We start from the raw sequence: 12,254 nt of genomic DNA on the forward strand, positions 1-12,254 counted from the left end.
TCTGAACTCAGATCTTTAAAAGTCCTTTGGGGAAGTCAAATGTCCTTCTGAGTTTTTCTCCAAACATTATGAAGCTGTGGACACCTCAGTCTTTGAAGAAACTTCAGACGCTTCCTCCATTTTCTTCCCAAACACCATTTCCATGATGCAGGCATTGAACTGGAAGAAAGGGAGCAGGAAGTTATCCTGATGCTTTAGGAGCGGGAAGGAAATGTCTGGAGGGACCAGGTTGTCCTCCTTACCTGTTTGTTCATGAAGGCGTAGATGAGGGGGTTGTAGACGCAGGAGCTCTTGGAGAAGAACGCAGGGATGGTGACGAGCCGGTAGTCTTTGTTGGCTTCCTCTGAGTTGGCGTACCAGAGGCCCGTCAGGGCGTAGGGGCCGTAGCAGGTGACGAAGGAGCCCACCATCACGATGATCATCCTGGACACCTCCTTCTCAGCCTTCTGGGTGGAGGCGGACTCCGCCTGCTGCGCCGCAACCTACAGGAGGTTAGGAGAGGCTGCATCAGAACCAGAACCAGCTCTGGTTCCCATTCAGCTCCACTGCCTCCTCCTCCCTGAACTGCTGAGTGGAAGCCCTGACTTCCTGGCCTGAGCGAGCAGTGATGTACTCACGGCTCTCAGCGCGCCCAGCAGCTGCGAGTAGGAGAAGATGATGATGGACAGAGGCATGCAGAAGCAGGTGATCAGCAGGAAATACATGTAGCTGGTGCAGCCGTACTCCTCATTGTGGGTGTACCAGTCGGGTCCGCAGGAGCAGCCCAGGCCTTCCGGGATGTACCTGCACACAACAACTTTCCGTCAGCCGGAGGAACCGCCAGAAGCTGCCCTCAGTGGCGACAGACCTACCTGCTCCAGCCGAAGAAAGGCGGCGAGGCGCAGCCCACCCCCATGAACCAGGTGAAGACCACGGCGGCGGCGGCGTGGGAGCTGCCGAACTTGAAGGCTCCGAATGGTTTACAGATCACCAGGTACCTCTCGAAGGAGAGCACGGCAAGCGACCAGGACGTCACCAGACCTGCAGGAAGAACGTCATCATCATCATCATCAGCCACCTTTACCCACCAGCCCGGACCTCTCACCTGCCGGCCATACCTGCCACGGCGCCCATGGCCGCTTCCAATGCACACAAGGTGTAACCCAGGAAGTAGTAGCCCCTCAGACTGGCCACAAACACCTGGCTGACGGAGAAGGTGACGAAGATGAAGCCAGCGAAGGAGATGTTGACCAGGATGTAGTTGAGAGGAGCTCGGAGCTTCTTGTACTTGGCCGTGGCCAGGAGGACCAGCAGGTTCAGCGGCGTTCCCGCAAAGAAGACGAAGCCCATGAAGAGCGCCTGCAGGTGAAAGGCCCACGCCGGGGCCAGGTAGTGCTGGGACCCCTCGAAGGGGTCCACCTTGGAGATGTTCTCGTACAGGTGAAAATGTTTCCCCATCTTTACCCTGAGTTCCTCCGACCTCAGCGAGCGTCTTCATCTTCTTTATATACACCCATAAACCACTTAGAGCGAAGATAATCCGGCCGGCTTTTCCCAAACTTTACGGATTAAATCCTTCTGACGCTTTAATCTTTTTACGAAGAAGAAACAATGAAAACAGACTCGCATCACACAACTCATCCCGGTCAAACAGGAAGTTCGTTTTCAGACACAGTTTATCTCATGAAAACTTCAACTAGTCCGATTTTTTTCTGGAGAAAAAAAGTTTGATTTGAAATGACTAGGACAGTCTGCAGCGGAAGAGGTTTGACTTCAGGGATTATCAATCTGTTCAAAAAGTACACTGACCTCCAGATTAACACGTCATAACGGTTTTCTCCAGGATCCAAGCTAATCACGTACTTTTCATCAACACGCCCCTTATTTAACTGGATTGTTATTGAAATTATCTGAATTATTTTGATCAACAATTTTTCTTAATTCGCTTCCAATTAAAAACGATTTTCTTCTTATGGGAAAACCACAGAATAAATGGTTTTTATACCTGTGAGTTATTAAAGAAGTACTTTGTGCTTCCAGTGTTTCTGCTTAGACAGTAAGATGCTGCGCATCGAGCTGTAAACTGATGAAGAGGATCAGTGATGAAGAGCAGCTGGCTGGCCGGTAAAACCCAATAAGAACCTTTACTTTTCCGTGACTTCAGGTCTAATCCGGATGTTAAGACGTACCTGAGCGGGTCATCCACCTTAATCCGGCCCAATCCCGCAAACAAAGAGCTTAGACTCTAATGACTCCACAGCTCCTGGTTCTCCTCCCGCTGCTCCTGGTGCTGCTCCACTTCGAGCAGGAGGTCAGCAGGATGCGGAGCGGCAGCGCAACTCCCTCTCTGCCTCTTCATCACTTCATCTTCCTCATGAGGAAGTCTGCTGCTGGTTCTCCTCCCGGTTCTCCTTCGGAGCCGAGGCTGTATCGTAACCAGGCTGTGAACGGTCGAGCATGGGTATGATACGACCTCAGTTCGCTGGAGCCTCTCTGCGGTGGCTCCGGTCTCAGGTGTTCAGGTATGATCAGGTGTTTCGCGGTTTGTTTCTCTGCAGCTGATTGATGTTGAAGTGCGGTAATAAAATGTGAATAAAGCCTCTCTGTATGATTCTGGAGGATTTTTCTTTGTAATGTTTGCAGTTGCTCCTTGAATGTTGAATGATGAAGCTGCGCTGCTTTAAGGGACTCCGTCCCTCCGCAGCATCAGGGACTTTCTACCTGACAAGTCAGGACCTGGAGGAACGAGTCTCTGTGGGGTTGAGGTTTCCCACAGGAGCCGTGAAAACACAGAGAACCTGGCAGCAGTCCGAGTGGAACCCCGCAGCAGAAGCAGAGGAAGGTTTTCCTCTGACCTGAATTTCTAGAAACTGCAGAGAAACAGGAGATTAAACAATCAGAGCTTTGTGTCTGTGGCTCAGAAACCGGATCTGGATTTGGATCAGGATCAGGTAGGTTATCGTCCTGAACGCTGCAGAGACCAGAACCGATCTGAACCCGAGAGGTTTGAGCTGCTGCTCATATCTTGATGGATCAATATTATTACTGATAATGAATTAATGGGACTACTACTGATACCACTACTACTAAATAATAATAATAATAAATTCATCCTCTGTATCAGGGATTGCTGTAAAGTTAACGACACAACGCCAGTGATTGTCGCCCCCTGCTGTTCAGGAGGAGTGATGCTCCTGATGATGATGAGTGATGAGGAGTGCGGGTTAATACAGAGCTCAGGTCCAGTCGTCCAGAGCCGTCTTGCATCCTGACTCCAGCAGCCCGGGTTGGACTCAGACAGGCCCGGTAACGAGCCGATCATCTGGGTTTCATACGACAGAAACTTTTAATCTACTTTGAATAATTAATTGAGCATCAAGATAACAAGGAATGTTCACCCAGGTGAAAAAAAACATACTTTAGTATATTTCAAGCATACTTACTTTTGTGAAAGTACACTTTAAGTATACTAAGTATTAAGTGTACTACCTATAAATATATCTGAAGTATACTAAAAGTATGCTTGGACCAATTTCGAAATTAGAACTGTAAACACACTTAAACATAATTGGACCAAAATACACTTTTAATAAATATATTAAATAAAAGTATACTTTAAGTGAACAAAATATATATTTGCCCAACTGTCAATATACACTTGCTCAAGTATATTTCAAATATATTTCAAATATATTTTGTGTATATTTTAAAATACATGCTCAAAATATTCACTTAACACTACTTTACATTATTAATTTCAGTATGTTTTAAATTACATCTCAGTGTAAATTTTAGGCTAATAAAGTATGCCTTTTTAAAATTTTCTTTATTTAACCAGGTGAACCCCGTAGAGATCCAGATCTCATTTTCAAGACGGACCTGGGCAGAAGTCTGCAACACGCAGCAACCTGATTATAAAATAAAACTAATTAATACATATGCAGAAGTATGTCTTTTAGGCACCTAAAGTACTTTTCATGTAATTTTTAGGCATACTTTTTAAGTACCTAAAAAGTATGTCTTTTTAGGTGCGTTAATAATCTTTTACTATTTTTTTGTTAAAATTGCAAAGAATAAAAAAATGATAATCATGATGTAATGTTGTTTAAGAAAGTACCCAATCAATGTTCAGATATGATGAAAGATCTGCAATCAACGGGATTAGCTCCAGTTCACACTCCAGACCAGATGGTGGCTGTATTGCACACTTTCATTATTTTTTAAAAAACGCCATAAAGAGAAGAAAAAACTTGAACGCAGGGAAGATCAGACAAAAGCTCTGTCCGGATTCAGGGTCTGCATCCTTCGAAGGACGGATTTGTAGGCCGATTACGTCATAGCGTGGCGACAAGGCCTGTCCGAATTCAAAGACTCCTTCAAATGCGTCCTTCTTTTCCCCAGATTTGAAGGATGGGTCCGGTGCATAGACATCAATACTTAGACCCCTCATGGAGCGCTGAGTCCTACGTAACAGCGTCCGCCATCTTCTATGTGGCAGCAGAGGATCGGAGCTCCTTCAGTCCTGTGCTGTGTGAACTTGTTTCAACCATTTTACGAAATAAACTGGATTCACTGGCATTACGTTTCACAGGTAAGGATGAAAGATCAGAATTACTTGACTTTGCAGCCAGAAATTCGCTTCTAAACAACCGAGAAATATTTCCTATGTAGTTTAATTGACCCGAAATAACTGCTGATTATTAGCATAGCTGCTAATGTTTTCATACTGTTTTCTAATGATTAATACGTAGACGCCTCAAGGAGCGGGTCGGCCCGTTGCAGCATGGCGTCCGCCATATTGAATGTGGCATCTCTGCCAGTAAGCTAATACAAATGAATGGACCGAACTTCAGAAAATGCCATTCCACAAAGTGCTTTTAGCTAATGTTCGTCATCGACCTACTCACATATAAACGTGACTATATCTGGAAATTAAACAATCACCAAAGACAACATTTATGACTTTTCATTATATTTTAATTGTAATTTCTGAATAAAGAAAATAAATGTGAACCTATAATACAATTGATTTTGATAAATCGTTTTTATATATACAGTAATCAACATTTATGAACATATGTACACACACAGACGTCAATATATTGAATAATAAAATATATGTATATATGAAATATATATATTTATTAGTTAACAAATAAAAAATATTTTATTATTCAAATAACAAATATATGAATAATATATAAGAAATTATATATATATATATATATAATGTGTGTTTGCATATTTAGTGAATGTGGAATATGTGCCAGTAAGGTAATACAAGTGAATGGGCTGAATTTGATAAAGTTCTACAAAGTATTTTAAGTTAATACCTGCCATTGACACATTTCCTCAAACACATTAATATATTTGGCAATCAAAGAAATTACTAAAGAGAGTGTTTCTAACTTTAAAGAGCACAATGTTTTATTTGATAGAAACGATTCTGAAAATTGTTATGACATTGATGAACAGACACTTTTACAGTGTTTTATTGAAGAATATATTTACATAATTCCATAGTTTAATGTACATTTAACATTTCAAGACAAGAAACAAATAATTTTCCTGTATTTATTTTTTATACGTTATTGAGAAATGACTTTTGATTTATAAATCAGTCATTGTCAAACATTAAACTACATATTTTTCTTACTTTTTTCCAGAGAATTTACAGAATGTCAACTCTGCTATTGACAGCAAAGAGTGAAAATAATTCCAACAGAGTAAATTATTTTTTATTTCATTATATAAGCTACATTAATACACTAATACTTCAGATTGCGATATTTAAAAATACACAAAAAGTGAAAGAATAAAACATTTATTTATTATACTGGGAACATTGGCCACATGGTTTCAGTCTGCTGGTCTCACTGGGAGAACTCAATGACTTCTGAGACGTCCTGATTCACAGGCTAAACCAAGGATAAAAGAGAAATGATCCAAAAGTTAATAGAAAATACATATATGTTTCCTTCACATTCATAAAAAGCCATTTTCAGCATGTTGGGCTCTGACTCGTAGCATCTTTATAGCTAAATACCGACATGGAGAAGCTGAGCTGGAAACAGACTGAAGAGCAGCAGCTCCAGCTCTGATCCTGACTGATCTTTCCTCACTAAATCCTCTGGTTTCTAATGAACTTCTCCTCTAGCAGCGGTTTTTCATCAGCTCTCATTAGAAAACAGTGTGAAAACGTTAGCTGCTATGCTAACAATCAGTGGTTATTTAGGGCCAATTAAACTACATAGGAAATATTTTTCGGTTGTTTAGAAGTGAATTTCTGGCTGCAAAGTAATTTTGATCTTTCATCCTTACCTGGGGAAGGTAATGAGAATGAATCCAGATTGTTTCGTAAAACGGTTGAAACACACAGAATAGGACTTAAGGAGCTCAGATCGCTCTGCTGCCACACACAAGATGGCGGACGCCGTTACGCAGGACTCAGCGCTCCATGAGGCGTCTACGTATTGATGTCTATGGGGAAGATAACCATAGACAGACCCTGTTCAAATTCGTCATTTTTACTCGCATAATATTGCCTTAAAAGTAGAGAGGGTCTTGTATGGAGTTAGATTTGTTTCACAATTATTCAGTCAAAACAAAAAAAAACAAAACAAAAATCATGGCAAAGAAAAAAAAAGTTGTATTCAATCAAAAACAAAAAAAAATCTTAAAAACTTTTTAATCATAAAAATATTTTTTTACAAAACAAAACAATGTTTAAAGAGATTTTTTAAATTGAAATCACTAATTTTTGTTTGAAACTTTTATTTTTGCATATCAGAATTTTTTGGTTGACAGCCTAAGTTTTTAGTTGAGTCTAAGTTTTTTTTGAAGCTCCTGTTTTTTGGTTGAACTCAACTTTATTTGGTTGAGAATCTCACATGAACATCCGGGGCGGGGCTTAAGGACGAGCGATGTAAGACGTGTTCCGATTGGTTAGCGCTGACTAAAGCGGATGACTCCTTGAGATCTCAGAACTCCGTCCCGAACTGCAGGGCTTCGGTGACGGGACACAGAATGTGATGGTAAGTAATCTTCACAAAACTACACCGTTTAGCAGCTTCTAAAGTGTCCACCCTGTTTCAAAGAAGAAATCTTACTCAACTTATGACAACAGTCACATATTTTGTCTGCCGCGATCCCCGGTAGCATATTGTGCTAGCTAATGTTAGCACTAGGTAAAGTTCATTACCTAGGCTTGTGTGATATTCGTTAACCTGCGAACCTCTGTTGAGTGGCATTAAGCGTGGAAAATACTTTATCCAAGTCAGTTTATTTATTGGTTTTAAAAATAATGCATGCTTATGTGTTGATGATACATTTTAATAAAAATACTAAAATTACCACCAACATCCTGGCAGAAGTAAATAAACAAGTTTATATCAGAGCTTTATTTTTTTTCATCTTGAACACATTAAAAGCGAATTACCAAATTTGCTTTATTCCCTGTCATGTTAACATTCAGTTATTTCTCCCTTTTTCATCCTCACTGCAGCTGGAGCTGGACTGGAGTTCTGTTGGCTTTAGTGGCTTCCAGGATGGAGACATCGGCTGAGCTAACGCGGCTAACAACGCAACATTTTCCCTCTCCCATTATAAACTTTGCTTTTCTTCAACATGGAAAATACTCCTACATCAGTAGCTCTGTTTGTTATTTTACATCAATGCTGACCTGGTGGCCAGTTGATCCTCTTAACCACTGAATGTATCAGAACCACCTGGACTGAGCTGGTTTCGTCAGAGGGAGCCAAGACTTCTCCATAAAATGACTATTTTAAGATGTTCTTCTGGTAAAATTGCATCTTTATGATCCTAATATGACTGCATTCTGATAATTAAAAATACTTGTAACCTGGTCATAACACTCCTTTATACAACTCACAAGAGGAATGATAGAAATAAAGCCACTTTGTGAAAGTATTTTCTGTATTTTGTTTTAGAAAAGATATTGAGGGTGACTAAAACTAAATCTGTTATGAAAAAACTGTTCAGTCATATCATCCAGCCTTATTCAGTTTATTATTCAATTATTTTACTAACTGCATATTACTTAATATTCAGATTTCTTTGCTGGTATTACTTGAAAGTGTTTCATTTGTTACGGCTTCAGTGGGTCTCTGCAGGTGATGCTGTTGCCCTGATTGTTGCTCTGCAGCTTTAAAGCTGCCAGCCATGCAGCAGTCAGGAGGCTTTTTCCTTCTCTCTCCTCAGACCCCTATTTGGTTTGGTTTGTATCTTTTGGTTGAGATTTGTTAGGTTTGTTTAGCATTTGCTTATTTCTGGTCACTTATAGGTTCTGCTTTAATCTATTTTGGTTTCTCATTTCAGGTATTCTTTTTTCCAGGGTTATTTCTTTAATATAATTTAATACATTCTATTTTCATTAAGTTACTAAATCCTTGTGTGGTCTCCTTTTAATGTTACCCCATAAAATGAGCCTGGTGGACGTAACACATTTTAATATCTCGCATGAAGGCAGAATTACATGCAAATACTTAACATAATGTTACAACTGAGATGAGGGAAAAGGTTTGTGAGATGTAGATTATTACAAAAGAGATTACATTTTATTTTAAGTCCAAACAGTATAACAGAATGAACACTGAAAATACATAATACACTTTCCAGCAGTTACTCAGATGTCAAACTTATTTGTCTTTGCCGGTGATGAAAACGGGCTGCACAGTGGCGCAGTTGGTAGCAAGAAGGTTCTGGGTTCGATTCCCGGCCCGGATCTTTCTGCATAGAGTCTGTATGGTGGGTTTTCTCCAGGTTCTCCGGTTTCCTCCCACAGTCCAAAAACATGACTGTCAGGTTAATTGGCCTTTCCAAATTGCCCCTAGGTGTGAGTGTGTGTGTGCATGGTTGTTTGTCCTGTGTGTCTCTGTGTTGCCCTGCGACAGACTGGCGACCTGTCCAGGGTGACCCCGCCTCTCGCCCGGAACTTTAGCTGGAGATAGACACCAGCACCCTTCCCGACCCCACTAAGGGACAAGGGTGTAAAGAAAATGGACGGATGGTGATGAAAACTCGTCACTCTGGAGGAGAGAGGAAGAGGAGGGAGGAAGAGCAGCTCAGCCCAGTCCAGGATCACTGCAGTGTCAGGGTAGCTGCTTAAAGTCTGCAGGTAGATTTTTGCGTATCTGGTCCTCCAGTTTTCAGATCCTAATTGTAAATAAAAAGTTAGTCAATGTTGTGATGATCCAGATGACTGAGGACTGATGGTCACTGTAGTGGTCAGTGAGGTGCAGGTGCTTGGATCCAAAGGAAAAGGTTACAAAGGGAAATGATCTGCTGTTTTCCCATTTTAGCTTCAATGCTTGTTAATACACACACACACACACACACACACACACACACACACACACACACACACACACACACACACACACACGGAGGATTACACAACATTTTTAACACATATTTCCTCCACATATATTTGGTATTTTCCACGCTTAATGCCACTCGACAGAGGTTCGCAGGTTAACGAATATTACACAAGCCTAGTTAATGAACTTTACCTAGTGCTAACATTAGCTAGCACAATATGCTACCGGGGATCGCGGCAGACAAAATATGTGACTGTTGTCATAAGTTGAGTAAGATTTCTTCTTTGAAACAGGGTGGACACTTTAGAAGCTGCTAAACGGTGTAGTTTTGTGAAGATTACTTACCATCACATTCTGTGTCCCGTCACCGAAGCCCTGCAGTTCGGGACGGAGTTCTGAGATCTCAGGGAGTCATCCGCTTTAGTCAGCGCTAACCAATCGGAACACGTCTTACATCGCTCGTCCTTAAGCCCCGCCCCGGATGTTCATGTGAGATTCTCAACCAAATAAAGTTGAGTTCAACCAAAAAACAGGAGCTTCAAAAAAACTTAGACTCAACTAAAAACTTAGGCTGTCAACCAAAAAAATCTGATATGCAAAAATAAAAGTTTCAAACAAAAATTAGTGATTTCAATTTAAAAAAAATCTCTTTAAACATTGTTTTGTTTTGTAAAAAAATATTTTTATAATTAAAAAGTTTTTAAGGTTTTTTTTGTTTTACTTTTTTTGATTGAATACTACTTTATAATTGTGAAACAAATCTAACTCCATAGGAAACCATGAGGTGGAAACAAATGGGCAATCAGGAAAACCGTCCAGGAGAGGATGGGGAAACAAACCGTTTAAAACCATAGACATAATATAAGCATAGACGCCTCATGGACCGCTCCGGCGCAGGAAATACGGCGGCCATCTTGGAGCGGTATACCCTCCTACTTTGCTCAATCAAAACAGCAGAAGATGCCTCAGCACTGAGGGATATTGTTGTTCGGATCGATGGATTATTGATGTGAGGGCTCCACAGACAACGTTTCACAAGTAAGATGGACATATTATTGTGTATATATTGTGATTAGAATATTACTTTACTGTATTTATGTCCACCGGCGAGATACCAGCTAATATTAGCTACAGTGCTTGGTGTAATACGGGTTCAGCCCCGCTATGAAGGCTAACTGAGATTCCGTAAATCTAAAAAAATTAATTATTCTCTAACATTGACTTAGATTATCTGACACAAGGGCCTATATTAGAAATGAAACAATATAACACATATTATAAAACTTATGTGTTATAACATTCACCGGCAAAGTTTACACAGGTGGTAAAGACTATTATTTATATTCTTTCACTCTGTCAAAAGTAAGATACATCCTAAATCTTCCGTTTTTGTTTTGAAAATTTCCTAAAGACACGATGTGAGGAAGAAGAGGGAGATATCTATAAAGAGAGACGGATTCACTGCAGCACGGATAAATCTCGCATCGGATTTTGGACTCGTCGGCTGAAAAACATATTTTAGTTTTTATATATATATATATATATATATATATATATGTATTAATCATTTATTTGTGCCATTATTAATCTTTATTTATTAGTGTTTGTATAGTTATATAAATATATATTGATATTACTAAATAATTTATTAAATAAATTATGAACGGCTGTGTGCTTTGTAATATGTTCTTCATACATCGATATCAGAATATTCCATTCCTATTCTATTGTTATAGCCACTAAGCATATTTAAATATGATGAACTATGTATTAAAAACATACTTAAAAAATATAATTGTTTATAAATGTTGCTTTGATAGATGTTTCAATAAATCCGCTGATACGTCATTGTGCCTGCTAAACACATAACGCTGAGTGGAGTGGAGTACCGCTCCAAGATGGCCGCCCTAAATCTCGTCAGCGACAATAGGCGAGAACGGTCCATGAGGCGTCTATCCTTATATTATGTCTATGTTTAAAACATCAGGGAGATTCAGAGAGAGGCCTGCAGCTGGAGTCAGGAGGGAAGGAGGGATAGACGGACAGACCTGGTTGCAGCTGTCGCCTTCCTCATGTCAGACCTGAACCAGAAGCAAACGTCTCACCTGGACTGAACACAAGCAGGATGGACTGCTGCTCTGTTTCCTCTGTTCTCTGATTAAAGTAAATTCTTCATTTCCTCTCAGTCTAGAGGAAGAGCAGAGCTGATGGACGCCATGGTCTTTAGTAATATTCTAATTTTCTGAGATACTAAATTTGGGATTTTCAAATCATCAATATTAAAAGAAAAACATTTGAAATATATCAGTCTGTGTGAATTAACGGATATCATATACAAGTTTCACTTTTTGAATGGAATTACTGACATAAACTTTTTCATAATATTTTATGATGTTCTAATTTGATGATCAGGAGCTGAATATGTGATTGAATTGAAATTATTTTTTGTAAAATGCTTTGAAATGAGATTTGTTGTGAATTGGTACTATAGAAATAAACTCAATTCAAAATCCAAAATGGAATTTAATTATTTATGAACAACAACAATAATAATAATAATAATAATAATAATAATAATAATAATAATTAATAAGCTCCCGGCATGCTGAGGAAATAATTAAACACACACACAAATGTGTGTTTATATACCTTCATCATATATGTATATATATATAAATTCAATTCCCACCCTCTGCGGGTGTTCTCTCTCTCTCTCTCTCTCTCTCTCACACACACACACATTTCTGGACTGAGATGTCTGATGTTGTTCCTGGGATCTGTTTGAGCCACTGCTCCAGTTTGGGGGTGACTGCCCCGAGGGCCCCGATGACCACAGGCACCACTGTGGTCTTCACCTTCCAGGCCTTCTCCAGTTCCTCTCTGAGGCCCTGGTATTTCTCCAGTTTCTCCTGCTCCTTCTTCCTGATCTTGCACAGC

At 40.0% G+C, this 12,254-nt stretch overlaps 1 protein-coding gene and 1 long non-coding RNA gene across 2 annotated transcripts; one reads left to right on the forward strand and one right to left on the reverse strand.

The window, feature by feature from the left end:
* Window positions 1–51: 51 nt before the first annotated feature.
* opn1sw1 (opsin 1 (cone pigments), short-wave-sensitive 1) lies at window positions 52–1,463 on the reverse strand. The gene is made up of 5 exons (XM_015010081.2): window positions 1,098–1,463; window positions 852–1,020; window positions 618–783; window positions 243–482; window positions 52–159 (listed from the first exon to the last, which is right to left on the reverse strand). The coding sequence occupies exons 1-5, from the start codon at window positions 1,435–1,437 to the stop codon at window positions 67–69; spliced, it is 1,008 nt and encodes a 335-aa protein (XP_014865567.2). The 5' UTR covers window positions 1,438–1,463; the 3' UTR covers window positions 52–66.
* Window positions 1,464–4,213: 2,750 nt separating this feature from the next.
* Window positions 4,214–7,908, forward strand: LOC148152558 (uncharacterized). Its single transcript, XR_015762162.1, has 2 exons — window positions 4,214–7,013; window positions 7,484–7,908. It is a non-coding gene; the product is annotated as an uncharacterized LOC148152558 (long non-coding RNA).
* Window positions 7,909–12,254: the final 4,346 nt, after the last annotated feature.

Source organism: Poecilia mexicana, unplaced genomic scaffold, assembly GCF_051168715.1.
Source record: "Poecilia mexicana isolate PSO_F unplaced genomic scaffold, ASM5116871v1 scaffold_23, whole genome shotgun sequence".
NCBI lineage: Eukaryota > Metazoa > Chordata > Actinopteri > Cyprinodontiformes > Poeciliidae > Poecilia > Poecilia mexicana.

Excerpts from the sequence above, each read along its gene's own strand:
- opn1sw1 (XM_015010081.2), bottom strand. The coding sequence starts at position 1,437 with ATGGGGAAACATTTTCACCTGTACGAGAACATCTCCAAGGTGGACCCC. Across the intron at positions 1,021-1,097 it reads GGCCATGGGCGCCGTGGCAG|GTCTGGTGACGTCCTGGTCG; the intron begins GTATGGCCGGCA and ends TTCTTCCTGCAG. Across the intron at positions 160-242 it reads ACGCCTTCATGAACAAACAG|TTCAATGCCTGCATCATGGA; the intron begins GTAAGGAGGACA and ends CCTTTCTTCCAG.